The 17,253-nt window shown below is 43.3% G+C and overlaps 1 protein-coding gene across 1 annotated transcript in view; it reads left to right on the top strand.

Annotated features, from left to right (window-relative positions):
- The first annotated feature begins 1,593 nt into the window (after positions 1-1,593).
- CFAP299 (cilia and flagella associated protein 299) overlaps positions 1,594-17,253 on the top strand; it is a 377,565-nt gene continuing 361,905 nt past the window's right edge. Inside the window, exons 1-2 of the mRNA XM_077814940.1 lie at positions 1,594-1,723; positions 10,522-10,652. Of these exons, the coding sequence (XP_077671066.1) occupies positions 1,604-1,723; positions 10,522-10,652 (251 nt within the window). The 5' untranslated portion in view covers positions 1,594-1,603. The remainder of the gene's footprint in view (positions 1,724-10,521; positions 10,653-17,253) is intronic.

Here is a 17,253-nt window from a genome sequence, read left to right on the forward strand (position 1 = left end):
GGGGTCGAAGTAAGGGCATGCTTTACTTTTAATGTAAAAGATTCTGTTTAATGAGGCAGTTTCAGTCAGAGAAGAAAGAAGATGCATATATTTTAAAGACAGAAGAGACCACGATGATGATCTATTCTGACCACCTGCATAAAGCTGGCTGGGGAATCATTTTGACAAAACAGTTTTTTGTTGGAAAATACCAATTAATCAAACCTGAAACTTTCCTGTGAAGGGGCAGTTTTGATGAAACTTTCATCAGGAAGGTTTCTGACGCTCCAGGATGGAATTTCTAGAAACGCCAATGGTTTTGGCCCTCATCTGGGATGCAGAAGTTATGGGGAACTGTGCTCTGCCTATTTCTGAGGGAACTTGAGCCTAGCTCTTCAACATTGCAGGTGAGCACTCTAACCACTGGGCTTTGGGGTATTCTGGTGTGAGGCTCCTTTAATTGTTTGTTGAAGCTGTTCCACTTTGTATTAATTAAATATTTGTCAGGCCAAAGGAGATTGACTTTATGGCCCAGTAGCTAGCTCACTTAGCTGAGATGTTGGAGACCCAGGTTCCAGTCCCTACTCCACTGAATGTTTTATGTAATTATTTCTACAAAATCAGACAACTCCACCGGAGACCGCGAGAGAACCCATCCTAGAATTAGCCAACATCCAGGTGGTTAGGACACCTGCTTGGGATATTCTCTCATGTTTCCTTCATCCCAGGGGAGTGTTTGAAGCACTCAGGCTATTGTGGGGTGGATCCTCTCCGCTTTTGTTTTGTTTTGTGAAAAACTTCAAAAGGTCTTAGTTTCATACCAACCTGATAGGGAGACTCTTCCTGCTCCTATGTCAGATCCTGTGCCCACTGCAGTCAATAGCAAAATTGTCTATTTCAGTGGTGAAGGATCAAACCCCTGTTGTAGTAGACACTTGCCTAGTGGGATGATGCATGCTTTCTCAGACCCAGCTGTTCAACATAAGATATAAAACACAGGGTGATCTCAGGGGCATAGCGAATCTGAAATCCATGTTCCAAATTCTTATTTCACAAGGGTCAGAAAACGAGTGGAGCGGAGTAGCCGGGTTTGATACTTTTTGTTTTCGTTTTCAGACCAAGAGGGTGAGGGCTTATATTTAGGCCACTTGTTTGAATAACTACCGGATGATGAGTGACTGCTGTCCAATTGTGCAGGTTGCTCAAAGAAAGTCCAAACACCTGATTAGTCCTGGCCGGAGCGGGGGGCAGACTGCGGCTGACTTTTGGGGCTCACAGCACTACCCCAAAGGGGTGATCACTGTGCATGCGCACCCATTCCTGTCTACACAGCTGTCCAAAGACATATGCAGGCAACACAGAGCAGCCTAGCCCGGGCTTAATTTGCAAGAGAGGCTAGGGCTCAAGCAATTATTTTTACTTTCCGAACTGACGCAGCGAGCCCAGAGCTGGCGGGGCTCAAGTCAAGCACTGAGCACAGGGTTCCGCGCGGCGCGGGCCCCGGGCGCAGGCGCGGAGGCCGCGCGGGACGGGGCGCGCGCACAACCGCCGCGGCGGCTCCGCCCAGGGGGCGGGGCCTACTGCCGGGGGGGGCGGGGCCCGGCTCGGCTCGGCTGTTGCTAGGATGGCGGCGCTGGAGGCGGACGAGGCGGGGGCCGCCCTGGATCACATCATCACCCAGTTCAACGCCTACGACGACTACCTGGACTCGCAGATCACCACGCAGGACCTGTTCTACCTGGAGGTGGGCAGGGGGCGCGGGGCGGCCCTCCGCCGGCCTGGCACAGCGCCGCGCCCGGCTCCGGCAGCGCGGGTCAGCCCGGCCAGCCCGCCCTGCTCCCCGAGCAGCCGGACTCCCCAGTGCTGCCTCACCCCCCCCCCCGGGCAAACACCCCCCACCCCCGGGCAGCCAGACCTCCCCCCGGCGCCGCCAACCACCCTCCCCCGTGCAGCCCTTTCCCCCTGGTGCTGCCCTCCAGGGCAGCCCCCAGGCAACCCCCGGTGCCGCCCTTCTTGCCGTGCCTTCCCCTAGGTAACCCTCCATGCAGCCTTTCCTCCAGTGCAGCGCCCAGACAATCCTCCATGCAGCATTTCTCCTAGTGCAGCCTCCAAGGCAACCCCCATGCAGCCCGTCCCCCAATGTATGTTGTCCCCCCATATAGCCCTTCTTCTAGAACAGCCCCCCATCCCACCCCCATACAGCCCTCATCCATCACCCCTTCCCCTGTGCAATTATTTTTAATCAAATGTTTCCCCTCAGTATTTGCATCACTAGTTAGGGTTTCCAGGGCCTGAATGTGAAATTGACTATAAACAAAAGTGAAACTGACTTGACTGAGTCTTTTTTTTCCCCACTGAGATGTGAAGTATAAACAAGAACATATAATAATGAGGTATAAACTGGATAGCTACAATTCTTTCACTCCCTAATCTGTGGTGTTACTATTAACAAGTACAGAAATTTGTGGCTTCAACATGTTCCTTTACATTTTAGAAATTGTTGCTTGTTCATTGATGTTGAATTTTATTTGAAGTTTACTTTCAGTTATTTCTAATATATTGATTCCAGGCTGACTATGCCATATCGCCTGTGGGAATTCTATTGTTGGCCATGTTGCTGGGGGGTATATCGTTCCTAGGGTATTAGAGAGACAAGGTAGGTGAAGTAATACCTTTTACTGGATTAACTTCTGTTGGCGAGGGAGACAAGCTTTTGAACTTATGCAGAGCTCTTCTGGACCAGACCTGAAGAAGAGCTCTGTTTAAACTCAAAAGCTTGTCTCTCTAGCCAACAAAAGTCTGTCCAATAAAAGATATAACCTTACTCACCTTGTTTCTCTATGGGAATTCTACAAATACATAATTTAAAAATGGGCTTCAAATTTGGTGGGCTGAGGGGAATTACTGGTTATTAGGATAATTTTAATAATGAAGCAATTTTTCCTCTTAGTTTCATGCTTATCATTAATTTTAAATAAGCCTACTAAGGAACAAATATGGGCCTGATTCTGTGCCATGGACGTTAATGGCAAAACTCCCATTGACTTCAGTGGTGAGAAATCAGGGACTGTGTTCTGCCATCGCTCCTGCATCCCTCTGAACTTGCTGGAGGTGTTGGATGTCTTCCTGACAACTGTAATAAAACATGGGGAATAATTTGTATTAAAACATGTATTTCACAAACCTCACCACAATGCATATCATCTCCCCTGATGTATTTCTTTCCCTTTTATTCTCTGCCATGTTTATTGTTATCTTTCTTGACCTCCTTTTCCATTTTCTTTCTCTCTCCTTTTGGTCTATGATTTTTTCCCCCCCACTACCTTTCTCCTTGTGGAAAACTTAATCTTCTTTTTACATGTCATGGGAGCATCCCTTCCTTTTGCATTATGTTCTCTTGCATTTCCCTTCTTTCTTTTCCTCTATTCTATTTTTTTTCTCCTGTTTTCACTGCATGCTCCGCTCTCTCCATTTGTTCATTTTTCCCTACCTTCTCCCACGCTTACTCTCCGAAACTACTGAGTGCTTAGTACCCTGGTGCTGAGTTGGAGAAGGATGGTACAGTGTCTAAGACACTAGTCTAGGAGGTATTGGTTCAATTCTGTGCTTCCTAGCTTATCTTGGGCAAGTCACTTAGCTTTTCTGTGCTCCATTACTTGTCTGCAAATGGCAGTGGTAGCATTTCCCTACATCACAGAGGTGTTATGAGGATAAATACATTAAAAGATTGAGGCGCTGAGATATGGTAATGTGGGCCCTATAAGTACCATAGATAGCCAGGGACAAGGTCAAAACATATGGGTTTGGGAGAGTTACATAAGGTGGAGGGAAGTAACTTCATGGTAGAATCAAGAACAGGGAGGATGTGGTCTAGGAGCCAAAATGGAAGAGCAGATGGGAGAATTAACAGCAAATGACAGCTGAAGAGTCGTGAAATGTGCTAGAAATAAGATGGAAGGTAAATTCAGCTGGAACCTGGGAGTTAAGAGCTCCACTGGGAAGCTAATTTTCAAAAATAGATGCATTGCAAAATTAATACATCTACCCAGTAGCTCTTCCCCAGTAAATATATCAAACCCTTGACTGAGATGCAAAGTAGAAGGGACACGAGGGACCATTGACTGGATTGTTTTTGCCTTTATCGTTGATTAATGGCATATTTGCTTTGAGAATTCATCATAAGGATCATTCATGTTTATCTTCTGTTTCAGGTAAACACTAAATCGAACTGAATCTCCACTATCATTAAAAGTTATGTCCTTCTGTAGAGAAAGTAGCTGTTTGGTGGAAAAAACAAATCCTCTTTTCAAGTCAGCTGTAGTGCTGTCAAGTTTCAGTGAATTCAAAGAAGTCACTATCTGTGATGTTAGCAGGAGCAGCTCTCCTGTGAAATCCTGAGTTGCTTTCTCAGTATTGGATACATGTCATAGTCAGTCAGTCATGCCCAGGTTTCTTGTTTGTTATAAAAGGTATGCATGTTTCTTAATGTTGGCATGGGAAATGTCAATACTGCTAAAGCAATAAAAAACAGAGGAGGAGCTAAAGCCTCTTTAAATCCCAAATATGCAGCTCTTTATTTTGTAGTTTTATTACACTTTCCAAAGCCATTATGAAGAAGTTACTTCTGATTGTGTTTCTTGTTCTTCTAGCAGTTATTTTCTGAAACCATCACCAATAAAGGAAGCCGGGCTGTGCTTTCATATAAATGTTATCAAGCATTACATGCTAAAATTTGTGTAGCCCCAATGTTACGTACAATGCAATAGAGGTGGAAAATTGCAGTCTTTTGTTGGTTGCCAGTCTAACCGCTAGAATGACAGTTTGGTGAAATGGTTTCAGCAGCTTGTGCACACGTATCTCACCATCATTTTAGGGTATAAGACCAAGAGAATCTTAGGCAAAGACAACACCAGGCATGTATTGCTAGTATAGCAGTATACGGTGCTGGCGAAGCACTCCTAGCATGAACGTAACCGACAACTGACTGTGTAGGCAAAAGCCCCTAGCGTGGACCCAGCGTATACCATAAGGACCGCCCTTTTTGGTGGGATAGCTTACTCCCGTCTCTCCCCCTCCGAGCAACATAAGCTATACTAGCAAAAGCTATAAGCTGCATCTACACTACGGGCTTTTGCCAGCACAGTTACGTTGATTACAAAGTCACATCTTATCAACCGCTTGCTGGCATAGCTATGTCAGCAAAAGTTTGCAGTGTAGACATGGCTTAAGGCAAAAACATTCAAATAGCAATTTTTCTTCATTACTTTGTTTAAAGGAAGATGCCCTCATTAGCATAGCTCCATCAGGCCTGGTCTAAATGTGTGGTGTGGTTTTTTTTTTTTTTAAATATTTATAAATATTTTGGTTAGGCTGTATTTTGGCTGTAATGTTTTACTGAAATACTTTTACCAGTGTGGAGGCACTTTATATTGGTGCCCTATACAGGTTTAGTTTATTGCCCTTACTGTATAGGTATAAGCTATCTAGTATAAAACACCTTTCCATTGTAATTGCATCCCTATTAGAGGTAGGGTGTTACTGTACCAACTAACTATGTACCGTTATAGTTAAAGCAATATAACTTGTGTGTAAACAAGCCCTGAGGACAGTATTGAAGCTTGTCAAGTCCAGTTTTGTGAAGTAGAGATGGGTTGAAAAGATGCATTTTAATGGCCTTTCCACCCTCTTTATTTGTGAAGCTGAGTGTGAGACAGCATTAGCCAAAACAATGTCTTATTCACTGGCTAACTTCAGGGTGCTGAGGTGGTCCAGAAATCCTTTGCTCTGAACATCGTTTTTGTTTGTTGTTTTTGTATGGGCTCTCCATTTAATGTGGATATCATCCAACTACAGAAGAATTGTATAGCCCCAAATAGAGATATCTGTCCACAGTTGCAAACAGAGACGAAACTTTGGGGCTGACTCATGCAGCAACGTTTTCTGATGTGTAAAACAGCAGCAAACTGATTTGTTAGGGGAATAAGACAAAATCATGGAAAGTAGATCTTATCATGTCCAGAGCATATGTAGAATGATTTAGGCTGGATTTGTCAAAGGGACCTGTCACAGATTCATCTCAGTTAGCAACTGTAGGCAAACATCTCTGTTTGTTGCTATACAGTGCTTCTGTAGTTGGATGATAAACCCTGGCTTCTTTAAGGGGAATCAGAGCCCGGCTTATCCGTTACAGGCTCCTTTAAGGAGAACAAACCAATTTTGGACACTGTGTAAGCAATTAGCTGCCAACCAGCCATCTAGGCAGTTGACAGTTACTAAAAAGTTTCCAGAGCTTAGTTGCAGGGAAGTGCTCCTAGAGAGACAAGCTCTCAGAAACTCTAGGAGTAGGAGGACGAGGACTGCAGCCTTTTTGCCTCCCCAAGATAAGTGAAAGCAGTAAGTAAAAAGAGGCCTGCTGGGGATAAACTGAGTGAGGGCTCTAGCTAGCCTGAAACATAGCCCAGCTCCAGAAGGAGAGCTGTGGCTTCCTTATCTGAGGAGTGTGAATTTTTTTCCCCATGGTAACCAGTCTTGGGGAGGAGGGCTGGGGATTACTCCTGAACTTAGGAGAGGATGCTTGTTGACATTAGCCTGATGGCCACAAGAAGGGTTGGAGTTCATGGGTCAATGAGGAAGGATGCGGGAGGGTGGGGATGGTTGTCCTCTGTTAAAGGAATTAATAACTGAAACCCCACAAAGGAGGTAACTTGTTCTCCATTCTTAGGTCTGAATAAATGATTGCAAGAGGGAAAGTAAGGGGGCAGCAGGCCTGCAAGGCCATGCCAGAAGGGGAGCCACGCTCTCACAGGGCCAAAGTGATTTAGGCCTCCAATCTCGATCGCTTCAAGACTTCCTTTTGGTAGAGAGCTACTCATCCTCATTTAGCTTCTGAAATCAAAGTAAAACCTGTCAGCATTTCCTGATCTCTGAAAAGTTGGCAATGGTGAATGGGATGGAGGACAAACATGCTATTTCCCTTTTTAGTTTGCCTGTCAGGGTGTATTAGGTACCCATACAAAAGGATATGCCCCATCCCTCAAACTGCTGCCTACTGCCTGGAGCTGAATTCATCAACACTTCATAAGTGGTTGGGCTGCTTTCTTGTGTAGTGGGTGTTTTAAATGTCTAATCTAGAGCACAGTAAAACCCTGAGTTAGCTGTTTAAAACAAGACACAAACCTGAAAATGGCCTGGCTTCTTGCAGGCAGTGGCCGAGGCAAGTTCGGTGGCTGAGGAAAGAAGATGAGAGGCATTCCAAAAACTTAACAGTTAAGCCACTGGTTTGCTGATCCTATAGCTTACCATGCTGACCTATATTCTCCCATTGTTTCCTTGTAGTTCCTGTTGGTCTGTCTGTCGCCCTCCATCAGTTGTTTGTTGTCTTACACTTAGATTGCAAGCTGTATGGGGCAAGGGCCACCTTGTTCTGTGTTTGTCCAGTGCCTAGCACAATGGGTCCAGGTCCATGACTGGGGTTCCCCAGTGCTATGATAATACAAATAATTAATAAAATGAGACAGATGAGGAAAGTCTGCAGGCTTTAGACTACTCCTGATGCTATCTTTTCTCCATAGCATTATGGCATTTCATTGGCATACCAGGGATGGTGTTAATATCAAACATCTGCATTGTGGTCTCCCAGTCGGATTGAGGCCCAACTGTGCTGGGTGCTCTACAGAACCTGCAACCTACAACTTGGAGGCATGAACCTTGCTTGTTGGAGTCCTGCTGACTTCAGTGGGGCTCTGTGGGTGTGGCAGGTTACCTGCACACTCAAAGATTTATTTATTTTTTGCAGTCAGAAGAAACCATTATGGTGGTTTTGTCTGATCTCCTGTCCAACACGTGCTATAGAATTTCACCCCAGTAATGCCTACATCAAGCTCATAACGTTGGGTTGGGCAAGAGCATATCTTAAAAGTTGAACGTGGCAGGAAGTGGCCATAAATAAGAGACAACCTGTCTTCTAGGACTTAAAAGTCTAAAAGACACAATCAGGCAAAGGATTAGGAACAGGTATATAACTTACAAGCAAATTAATATATTGAAGAATTGGCAAAATAAATGAGATGGTGTCATGATGCTGGTATGATGATATGAAATGACAATAGGGTATGATATCATGGAAAAGGTGAGGTCAACCAATAGAAACTCAACATGTATTACACAAAGCCTGTGTAGGAGCAATTACTGAATGACAGATCTTGAATCTTTCTTGTCTAATATTTCAGAGCATAGAGATGTCAAATTTGCAGAGGTTCAGAAAGCAGAAACTCAATCTTTGAGTGTTAAATTGTCAAAGGACTTTCTGGCTCTGTATTAAAACATTATTTACTGGCTTCAAATAGAGGGTTTTTGCTTGTGCTTTATGAAAACTTACTGTCTGAAGTATTTGAGATCTTTAAAATTTTGAAGACATCAATAAGTTTAATACACCATCCAGGTACCATAGAGGTGTTTTGTGTGTCATCCCTTCCCTGTAACATAAAAAGCAGCAGAAGAGGGAAAAAAGTAATCTAGAACTCAGTTAGTTCCACAAGTGGGAATCAGGACCTGTTATTCCCTCAGGGGGATGGATTAGCAGAGACACTGAAGGGTCAGAGATCTACCAACACACCCAACCCAAGAATCCACAGGAAATCCCACCCCTGTCAATCACTGGAATGCCCATAGGGAGTGCCTCTTCCTGTGCTCTGTATCCCGAGCTCTCCTACCCGTGGCAGGAAGGTCAGCTGACTGGCTGTGCTGCCACTAGCCTCCTGGTCCACAGCTGGGCTCTTCTGCCATCCTCCCCAGGGAGTGAGAGCCAGTGGCTCAGAAGGTAGTGTGAGGAGCAGCACTAACTTCCAGGGGGATTCCGCCCTGTATTTTTCTTCCCTCCTCTGTTACTCCCTAGTTCTGTTTGATTTTCTCCCCTCTGCACCATGGAACAGAGGGAAGTATCTTCTTATCTATTAAAAAGAAAAGGAGGACTTGTGGCACCTTAGAGACTAACCAATTTATTTGAGCATGAGCTTTCGTGAGCTACAGCTCACTTCATCAGATGCATACTGTGGAAACTGCAGCAGACTTTATATATACACAGAGAATATGAAACAATTCATATTCTCATATTTTCATATTCTCTGTGTATATATAAAGTCTGCTGCAGTTTCCACGGTATGCATCCGATGAAGTGAGCTGTAGCTCACGAAAGCTCATGCTCAAATAAATTGGTTAGTCTCTAAGGTGCCACAAGTACTCCTTTTCTTTTTGCGAATACAGACTAACATGGCTGTTACTCTGAAACCTGTTCTTATCTATTGTGACTCAAGTATATGAACTGTCTGTTGATAGATTGTTCTGGTCTCTTGCCACTAGATGGAAGCATTAGTTCACTTTTGTATTTTGTTTAGAAGCTCATACGATAGGAAAGGAGGCCACGCATACCGAAGCAGATGTGGGATGGTGACTGTTGTGTTTTACAAAAGTATGTGCTCATTGGGTCTAACCTACAGCCTTAAATGAAGTTTTGTCTGTGTAAGGACTGAACATTCAGGTTATATATGCTTTCCCTTTCCTCCCAGCTTTTCCCCTTCTAGACCTTATGGATAGATGAGCTTATGGGGTTGCGAGCTCTGCAGAAAAGGGAGCAGCAAAATGCACCAAATGAGGGGACACACTTGCAGTGACAGAACAGCAGCTTTGGTTCATTCTGACCCTTAGGTCTCAGTTCTATGGGTACCTCTTCATATTGGCACCACAATCCTGGGAAGCTAGAAATGGAGATGAAGGCGCCAGGGAGTAGCCAGTGGGTATTGCATTATCCCCTTTCTGAATGTAAATCACCCCCAAGCTGCATATGATCAAAGCTGCAGCTCCGTTCTTCTTTATACAGCTACAAACAACCTCCAGCTGAAGTTTTGGGTATCCAACTATGTAGTGCTTTGTAGCTGTGGTGGAATGTGGAGTTCAGGGTGCTGTGCAGAGACCCGGCACTGCCTCCTGAATTCTCCTTGCCCCTGCAAGTGGCTAGAGAGCTACATAGATCCTGAGATTTCTATATGTTTAGAGGACTGAACTCCTTGCCATTTCCCAGAGATAGGAAATTTCCACTGTAGAGGTGATATTTTAATAACAGAAATAGTTGCAATTAAAAAAACAGCGCAAAGTATGATGTATAAACAGAGTTTTCTCCAAATAGAATGTCTTTCCCCAAAGCTTTCAGTGAGGCATCTGCAGCTCTTTAATGATAGAAATTGATTAGACACAACTAGAAATCTTTATTTAGCCATCTGGAGAGTTTATTTCCTGTTCTGCTTCATGGGGCTATCCTTTTCACGTAGTCATAATGAGGATGGTGTGGACATAAGGGAATGAAAAATCACTGATAGAAGGGATGGATGCTAACCTAAAGTGATGTTTCCATACCTAGCTTGTTCCTGGCTTGTAAACTTTCTAATTTTAGAAGTAAAAAAAAATCCTTTTTTCTAGAGATTTTTTTGTGTTGGCGGTGGTTAAATTATTGTTTTCTGAGAAACAGCTGGCTCTTCCTTGCTCCTTCAGAATGAAGAGATGGCTCGCCAGCTGGTGGAGCTGGGATTCCGGGGAAGCGGTGAGGTTCTGAAAAGGGAAGAGTTTGAAGCAAGGAAAGCAGCCGCCGAGGCTTCAAGGCTCTCTGAAAGAACCCAGCAAAAGTAAGTGGGTGCATTTCATAGAACATCCAAAGTGTGGGATGGGGGAAGGAGCCCGCTTGATCATTTTTTATGGTATTTATAATGTGCAGGTTGGGCAGGTGAGAGTTTATGATTTCTTAAACTTGTATGAAGATTGGGGTGTAGAAGAGATGGAGTCAAGTTGCTGTAAGGCCGTACATACCTTAGCGCCCCTAATTTTTAAAACATCAATTAAAAAACATAGACACATGAGGGGAGCCCAGCTATAAAATTGGTGTAACAAATGATTAAGCAGTATCAATTTCCCTACTTGCATCCTGATTATATCATGGACTAAAGCAGGGCTGATATTAAATTAACTTGGACCTTCAAGCTGATATTGAGTGTAACTTGTTTCTTGCAGAAAAATCACTTACCCCGGATTTTAAGGCTGGGACTTCTCAGAGGTCTCTAACTGAGTTCGGATCCCAGGTCTTCCTGCATTTCAGTGGAATTTGGGAACCTAACTTCCCTAAGTGCTTTTGAAAATCCCTTTTCTCCTTTTATTTTGCAGCACCCGTACTTACAGTAGGTGTTACTTCCAATAATAACAGGTGCAGCATTTGGGCAAGTGTAATGTCGTAATTCTACCTTCTAGATTATAAATCTTAGGTAGTCCATTATAGGTCTGTTCATCACCATGAAGTAAACTAACCTCGTCAAAGTACAAGAACATATGAGGATAAAAGGAAAGACTAACAAATCTATATGGAGAGAGACATCAAGAGCTTGCTCTTTTATTAGAACATTGATTTTTCAGATGCTATGGGTAATTGATCTTTGGACATGCTATTCTTCTATCAGTGCACATGGGGTTTACAGAGAAAGGTGCTTTGGAGAAGACAGTTACCACACTAGTTACCACACATTAGCTCTGTTAGTTAGGGGGATATAAACTTATCCTCAGGATATAGTCCATTTTACCTAGTAATGCAGATGTTTTTCACCAGATATTTAGACCTTGGAATTAATAATAAACTAGGACTCATAATTAATATGAAGAACTTCCAATTTTTTTTGATCACTTTCCCTCTAGCTGGATGCATAGTATAGTGCAAACTAGACATCTGAAAATCACATTCCAACATTTCAAGGGACATTTTTATAAAATCTGAGATTGCTTCTGTGTGCAGAACCTTCCTATTACCTTTCTTTCAAAATCCCGGTCAGGAATATGGATGGGAGCCAAAATGAACTTTTGTTTTTGAGTGTAATCTCTAAGTCTATGGTCTATTTCATGTAAAAGATTGAGGAAGTTTGAAAAGATGCCTTTTAAAAGATGTTATTTCAGCAACAATTATAATACTCAATGCATCAATCTTTTATTCATTCTTTCTATTACAAGCCATGGCAACAGGTACGTCCACACTTTAAGGTTTGAGTAGAGGAAACTTCTTTGGCTAGTATGTTCCTGTGCCAGGAACAATACCTTTGGGACAGGGATGTGGTCGCTGAGAGAGAAGATATGGTGTCAGGGAGGTGGTTTGGGGGAACAACCCATTCTGCTGATTGTTTTTTAGGGCCCAAGACTGAGGTTCTATGAGTAGGATGGGCTGTAACTCCTCTCCCTTCCATAGTCATGGACAAGGTCATCTCAGCCAGTCTCTCCCTGAGATCCAGCAGATGTGATTACTGGGAAATGTAGTTCCCTGAGCAGCTGTGACATGAGCTCTAGCCGGGGTGAAGCATGCTGGGATTTAAGGGGACTACATCAATAGCATCCTTCCAGCGGACAAGGGAGGTGTTGGTGGTACTAAGGCGTCTCTGCAGGACAAGGAGCCCACTCTTTTTCTTTATTTTTTTTCTTATGCGATAGTGTTTTTACTTTGTAAAGACTTTGAGGTGGACCTCTTGGCAGAAGAGCCAATCTAGTCTCAAAAGACTGGAAAACAAAATCTCTAACGGGAGAAGTTTAGGCATGAGTGCGGCTTTATTTGATTTTTTTTTCTTTTTTTGGTCCTGCCCCATCTGTTACTTAGAGTTGTGAAAGCGCATGCTGCTGTGTGGATACTTGGATACCTGATCATATCATGTACTTGGCTTTTTTCCTTTCTGTTTGCCTCTCTTTCTGTCCATTTGGACAGTCTAATTCTTCATCTTAACCCCTTACTGACTTGTATTTTACTTGCATTAAGAAAACAAATGAAAGCAACAGCTCTCTCTGGAATTTGATCAAGTCATGATCTAGTGTATAAGTTAACTGAAGTACCACTTAGGCATGATTATACAATACTGCACTGTCCACATAGATGTTCATTAGAGATATCAGAAGTAAGATAAATTTGCATTAATTACTGCCAAATTAAAAATTCTTATTGTACTACACTTGAATGGCTAATCTTACTGTACTGAAGGTCATTGGCATGTGGTGCCCCATGGAATTCAAATGGGATTCTGAATGGGCACAGCAGTACCCTCATGCACTATCAATTTGCAGGCTCTAGGCAATACCAAGAAATGCAAAGGATAACTGCAAATCTCCATTTCAGTTTTTGCTCAGGCTAGCAAGTCAGCAACATATAGGGCGTTGGGGGAAAGCTTTTCACCTGCCCTTTCACATAGCCATAGCCAACTCCATGGTTTTACGTGCTTTGTACACATGCAAAAGATGCTATTAGTTTTCTCTTACAAAAACAAATGCATTTAAGTAAGTTTTATCGGATACAAATGTCTCCCTACAGAGGGCAAAACTAGGTCCTTGACTCTTCTCTTCCTCCTTTTTATATATATAAAAATAAAAATGTTGTGTTTTTTATATATATATCTATAATGCAACCCACAAAAATGGAACTTAAAAGAAAAAAATGATGTTTCTTTTTCGAACATTGCCTTGGGTTTTAGTGTTGTAAATCCGCCCACTGAAATCGAGCGGAAAGAATTAAACACCAGGACCCTGCATTTATTAGCAGACTAATTCTTTCCATATATTTCAGTGGATGGAAATTCAGGAAATGCCAAATCCCAAATCAGTTGTACATGTGTAATGTTAAACGGAACATCTATAAACCACAACAAAATTATTTTTTGGGCAGAGGGAGTTTACGTGTATGTCGATGGTTTTAAGGATTTTTTTGTGACAATACATAAGGAAGTAAAATGGAACTAGAGCAAGTTGATAGAGGGATAGTCAAAGACTGGATCTCCACTATCTCCTTTCTAGCACTGATCGGGGCTGTGGACTCTTAGCATGCTTGGTTAGCATAATTCCAGTACTGAATGCAGGTTGTATGTTGTTTACTGTGATTATAGGAGATCCTCAGTGGTACAAATGGCAAATAGGTTTCTAAATCCCACAGAAACCCAGAAGCAGTTAAGCACTGAACTGCCATTTGTACCTTTAATAGTCTCTTCCTGTGTGAATTGGCTGGCTGGCTGCTCCCACGGAGGCAGGCAGAAAGGATGTGGGTAGGAGGCAAGGAGTTTGCTCCCACTCAGATCTACAGGGACTGCTCCTCCCTTGATGTACATTGCCTCAAACAGACTAGAGGTATAGTAGGACTTTAGCCTCTTCTACTTCCATTCTGGCCAACAAATTGAGCTGGACACACAGAGGAGCAGACAATACCATTCTAAAGAAAGGTGCAGTGTGTACAGTACCACTGTACAGCAGGCCATTCTGTGTGTGTGTGTATGTGTGTAAACATCAGAATATTTAAAGGTTTATTTTCTGCATTTTGACTTTTGCTCATCACTAGATAAATCATGTTCAGGAAAACAGAATAAACTCCGACAGCATTGCTTAGGAACAATTTACAGTGGCCATTGTGTCCCAGTGAAATTGCTTTTTCGGTAAGTTATTTCATTTTCCTACAGTCTTCACCTACTTTTCCCTCCGTGCAGCCACTTGAATCAGAACTTGGATTAAAAACATTCCTGAGCAAAAACCAAATGGCAGGACTGAGGTAGATTTCTAAAAATTCTTTTCTTCTTCCGCATAGTTGCAGGATAAAATCTGTACAAGATAGAAATCCTAATAATATAGTTTGAGGAATGGATACGTTTTCAGAACCTCAAAGAAACGTGAGAGGATGTAGCTTTTGATTATGCTCAGAGTTCAACATTTTCATGTCTTTTAATGCTGCTTCTCTTTCTATGTACATACTAGCTCTTTTTTGCTTGTGTTGCGACTTGAAATTTCAGTGATTCAGTCTTCAAAAGTGGGTGGGTTTTGGAATTTCCATTCTGCTTGTAAAGCAAGATTTTGCATAAGAGATTAGCATGTGGCTCGGTTTTGTCAAGTCCTCCAGCATAATTACAAGAAAATTAATCTGCAGGGTCAGTGGTTCACTTTCAACTCGGAAGGCATCGATGCTTTGGGCTGCGTCCTTCCAAAAATTGTGAATTTTCTGCATTTATCGTATTTCCAATAAAATAGTTCCATAATTGAGCCCCAGACTTCAAAAGCCGAGCCCTCTATCAGGAAAATGAATCCATTAACTTTCATTGCTATACAAGCAGTCACTTGAAGTATGTGTGACATACTTCCTCTACTTTCTTACATGCTTTGATGAGCAGTGAAATAGTTAATACTGAAATCTCAAGTATCCTTGTTTGACTTGCCACTCATTTTATTGAATGGGGCATTTAATACTCAGAACGATTGTCTTACGCTTTCTGCAAACTCAAGCAAATGTCAGTCATCAGTTATACTCAGGTCATGTTTAAGATGTGTTCCAAACCTGTAACAGCTAGACATACTCTAACTTGAAAAAAATGAAAGCTGAGACTCCAGAGAACAGCCCTTTTGGCTACTTGGGGGATGGGGGGGAGCATGCCACGCCCTTTGGATTTTGGGGCAATAGCTGTAAGGACAGAGGGAAAACTCCAGATCTTTCCACTGAGGAGGCAAGAGGACAGCATGCTTGTTTCATGAACAGAAGATCAAAGCCAAGCATGGCTGTAACACGCTGGAAGAATCTTGAATGATCTTTTGCTCTCTCTAACATGACAATGTCTTATTAGTTAAGTTTAGGCTTTAGTATGTGTGTTAGGGTTTTATTTTCTATGTAGCCCTTTGTTTCCAATAGTTTGCTTGCTATCATTTGACTCTCTGTTCTTCACTCAATACGTTTTGACCTGCTTTCTCTACAAAAAAATTTAAGCACTGTGTGTTAAATGGTGCTGCATTCTACGGTGTAACTGGTAAGCTGTGGTCTGTTCTTTTGGGAATAGAGGATCTGAGAATTCTGTGAGTGTCTTGTGGCTCAGGGGCTGACCACTCCAGGGAGATGCTCAGAGGACTGAGGCAAGAGAGGGAGAGAGAGAGTGGGCCTGCAGAGGCCTGGAAGGTAGAGTTTGTGTTGCCAGAGGTTGGTGGTGTTGGAGAACTGATCCACAGCAGACGCAGCCAAGGCTTCCTCCTGTTAAGGGGAGGTGGTAGCAAGTTGCCTCCCAACCCATTGGTATGCCTGCATAGTACTACAAACTTACACCTAGAAAAGTGATACAGACATGCTGTCAGATGGTGTCTGCTGGAGATATAATTTAGGGAAAGCAGATAATATAGTCATTGGATGCAGCAAAATTAAATGAAAAAAGGGAGGTGGCCAAAAAGCTTTAATTCTTGTGTTAAGCAGTTAGGGGCCATTCAGTGCAAAACACACACAGCAGTTCTCCTAAATAGCACACTAAGGCCATGTCTACACTATAAAGTTAAGTTAACTTCATATAAGTCGACATCGAGCCTCTGATTTAAGCAAGTCGATCTTGCATGTCCACACTATGCTCATTGTGTCGGCGGGGTGCATCCTCACTGGCAGGGCTTGCATTGATGCACGTAGCACTGCACTGTGGGTAGCTATCCCACAGTGCACGTAGCTGAGTGGAATTTTGGGTTGGGCTTGCAATGCCTCGTGGGCCCAAAACATTGGCGCGGGTGGTTATGGGAACATGGCGTTAGCCTCCCATGATGCACTTACCTCCCTCTCTCCCTCCCTGAAATCAACGGCAAATAAACCAGGCCTTTTTTGTGCTTTTTTTCGTAAGCCTGGATGCCATAGCACCATAAACGTGGGCCCTGCTCAACTGTACACTGTTGTTGTGAGCATTACAAACACCTCACGCGTTATCCTGCAATATTTACACAGCTGATACAGGAGCTGTTGCGTGGAAACACGTGATGCCACGCAAGCAGCCCTGCTGGAAGACATAGAGCGGAGCAATTCGCAGTTGCTGGCAACAGTCACGCATCACCTTGACATGGCTGAGCACCATTTCTGGCCCCAGGAAACAAGTACTGACTGGTGGGACCAGATCATTATGCAGCTATGGGATGACTAGCAGTGGCTGCAGAACTTTCAAATGCGTAAGGCCACTTTCCAGGAACTGTGTGCAGAGCTTTCCTCAGCCCTGAAGTGCAGCAGTACTAAAATGAGAGCTGCTCTGACAGTGGAGAAGCGAGTGGCGATATCTCTGTGGAAGCTTGCAATGCGAGACTGCTACTGGTCAGTGAGGCATCAATTTGGAGTGGGTAAATCTACCGGGGGATCTGTTGTGATCCAAGTTTGCAGGGCCATTAACAGGCTTCTGCTAAGAAGGTAGTGACTCTGGGCAACGTGCAGGACGTAGTGGATGGTTTTGCCGC

Source organism: Eretmochelys imbricata, chromosome 4 (genome assembly GCF_965152235.1).
Source record: "Eretmochelys imbricata isolate rEreImb1 chromosome 4, rEreImb1.hap1, whole genome shotgun sequence".
NCBI lineage: Eukaryota > Metazoa > Chordata > Testudines > Cheloniidae > Eretmochelys > Eretmochelys imbricata.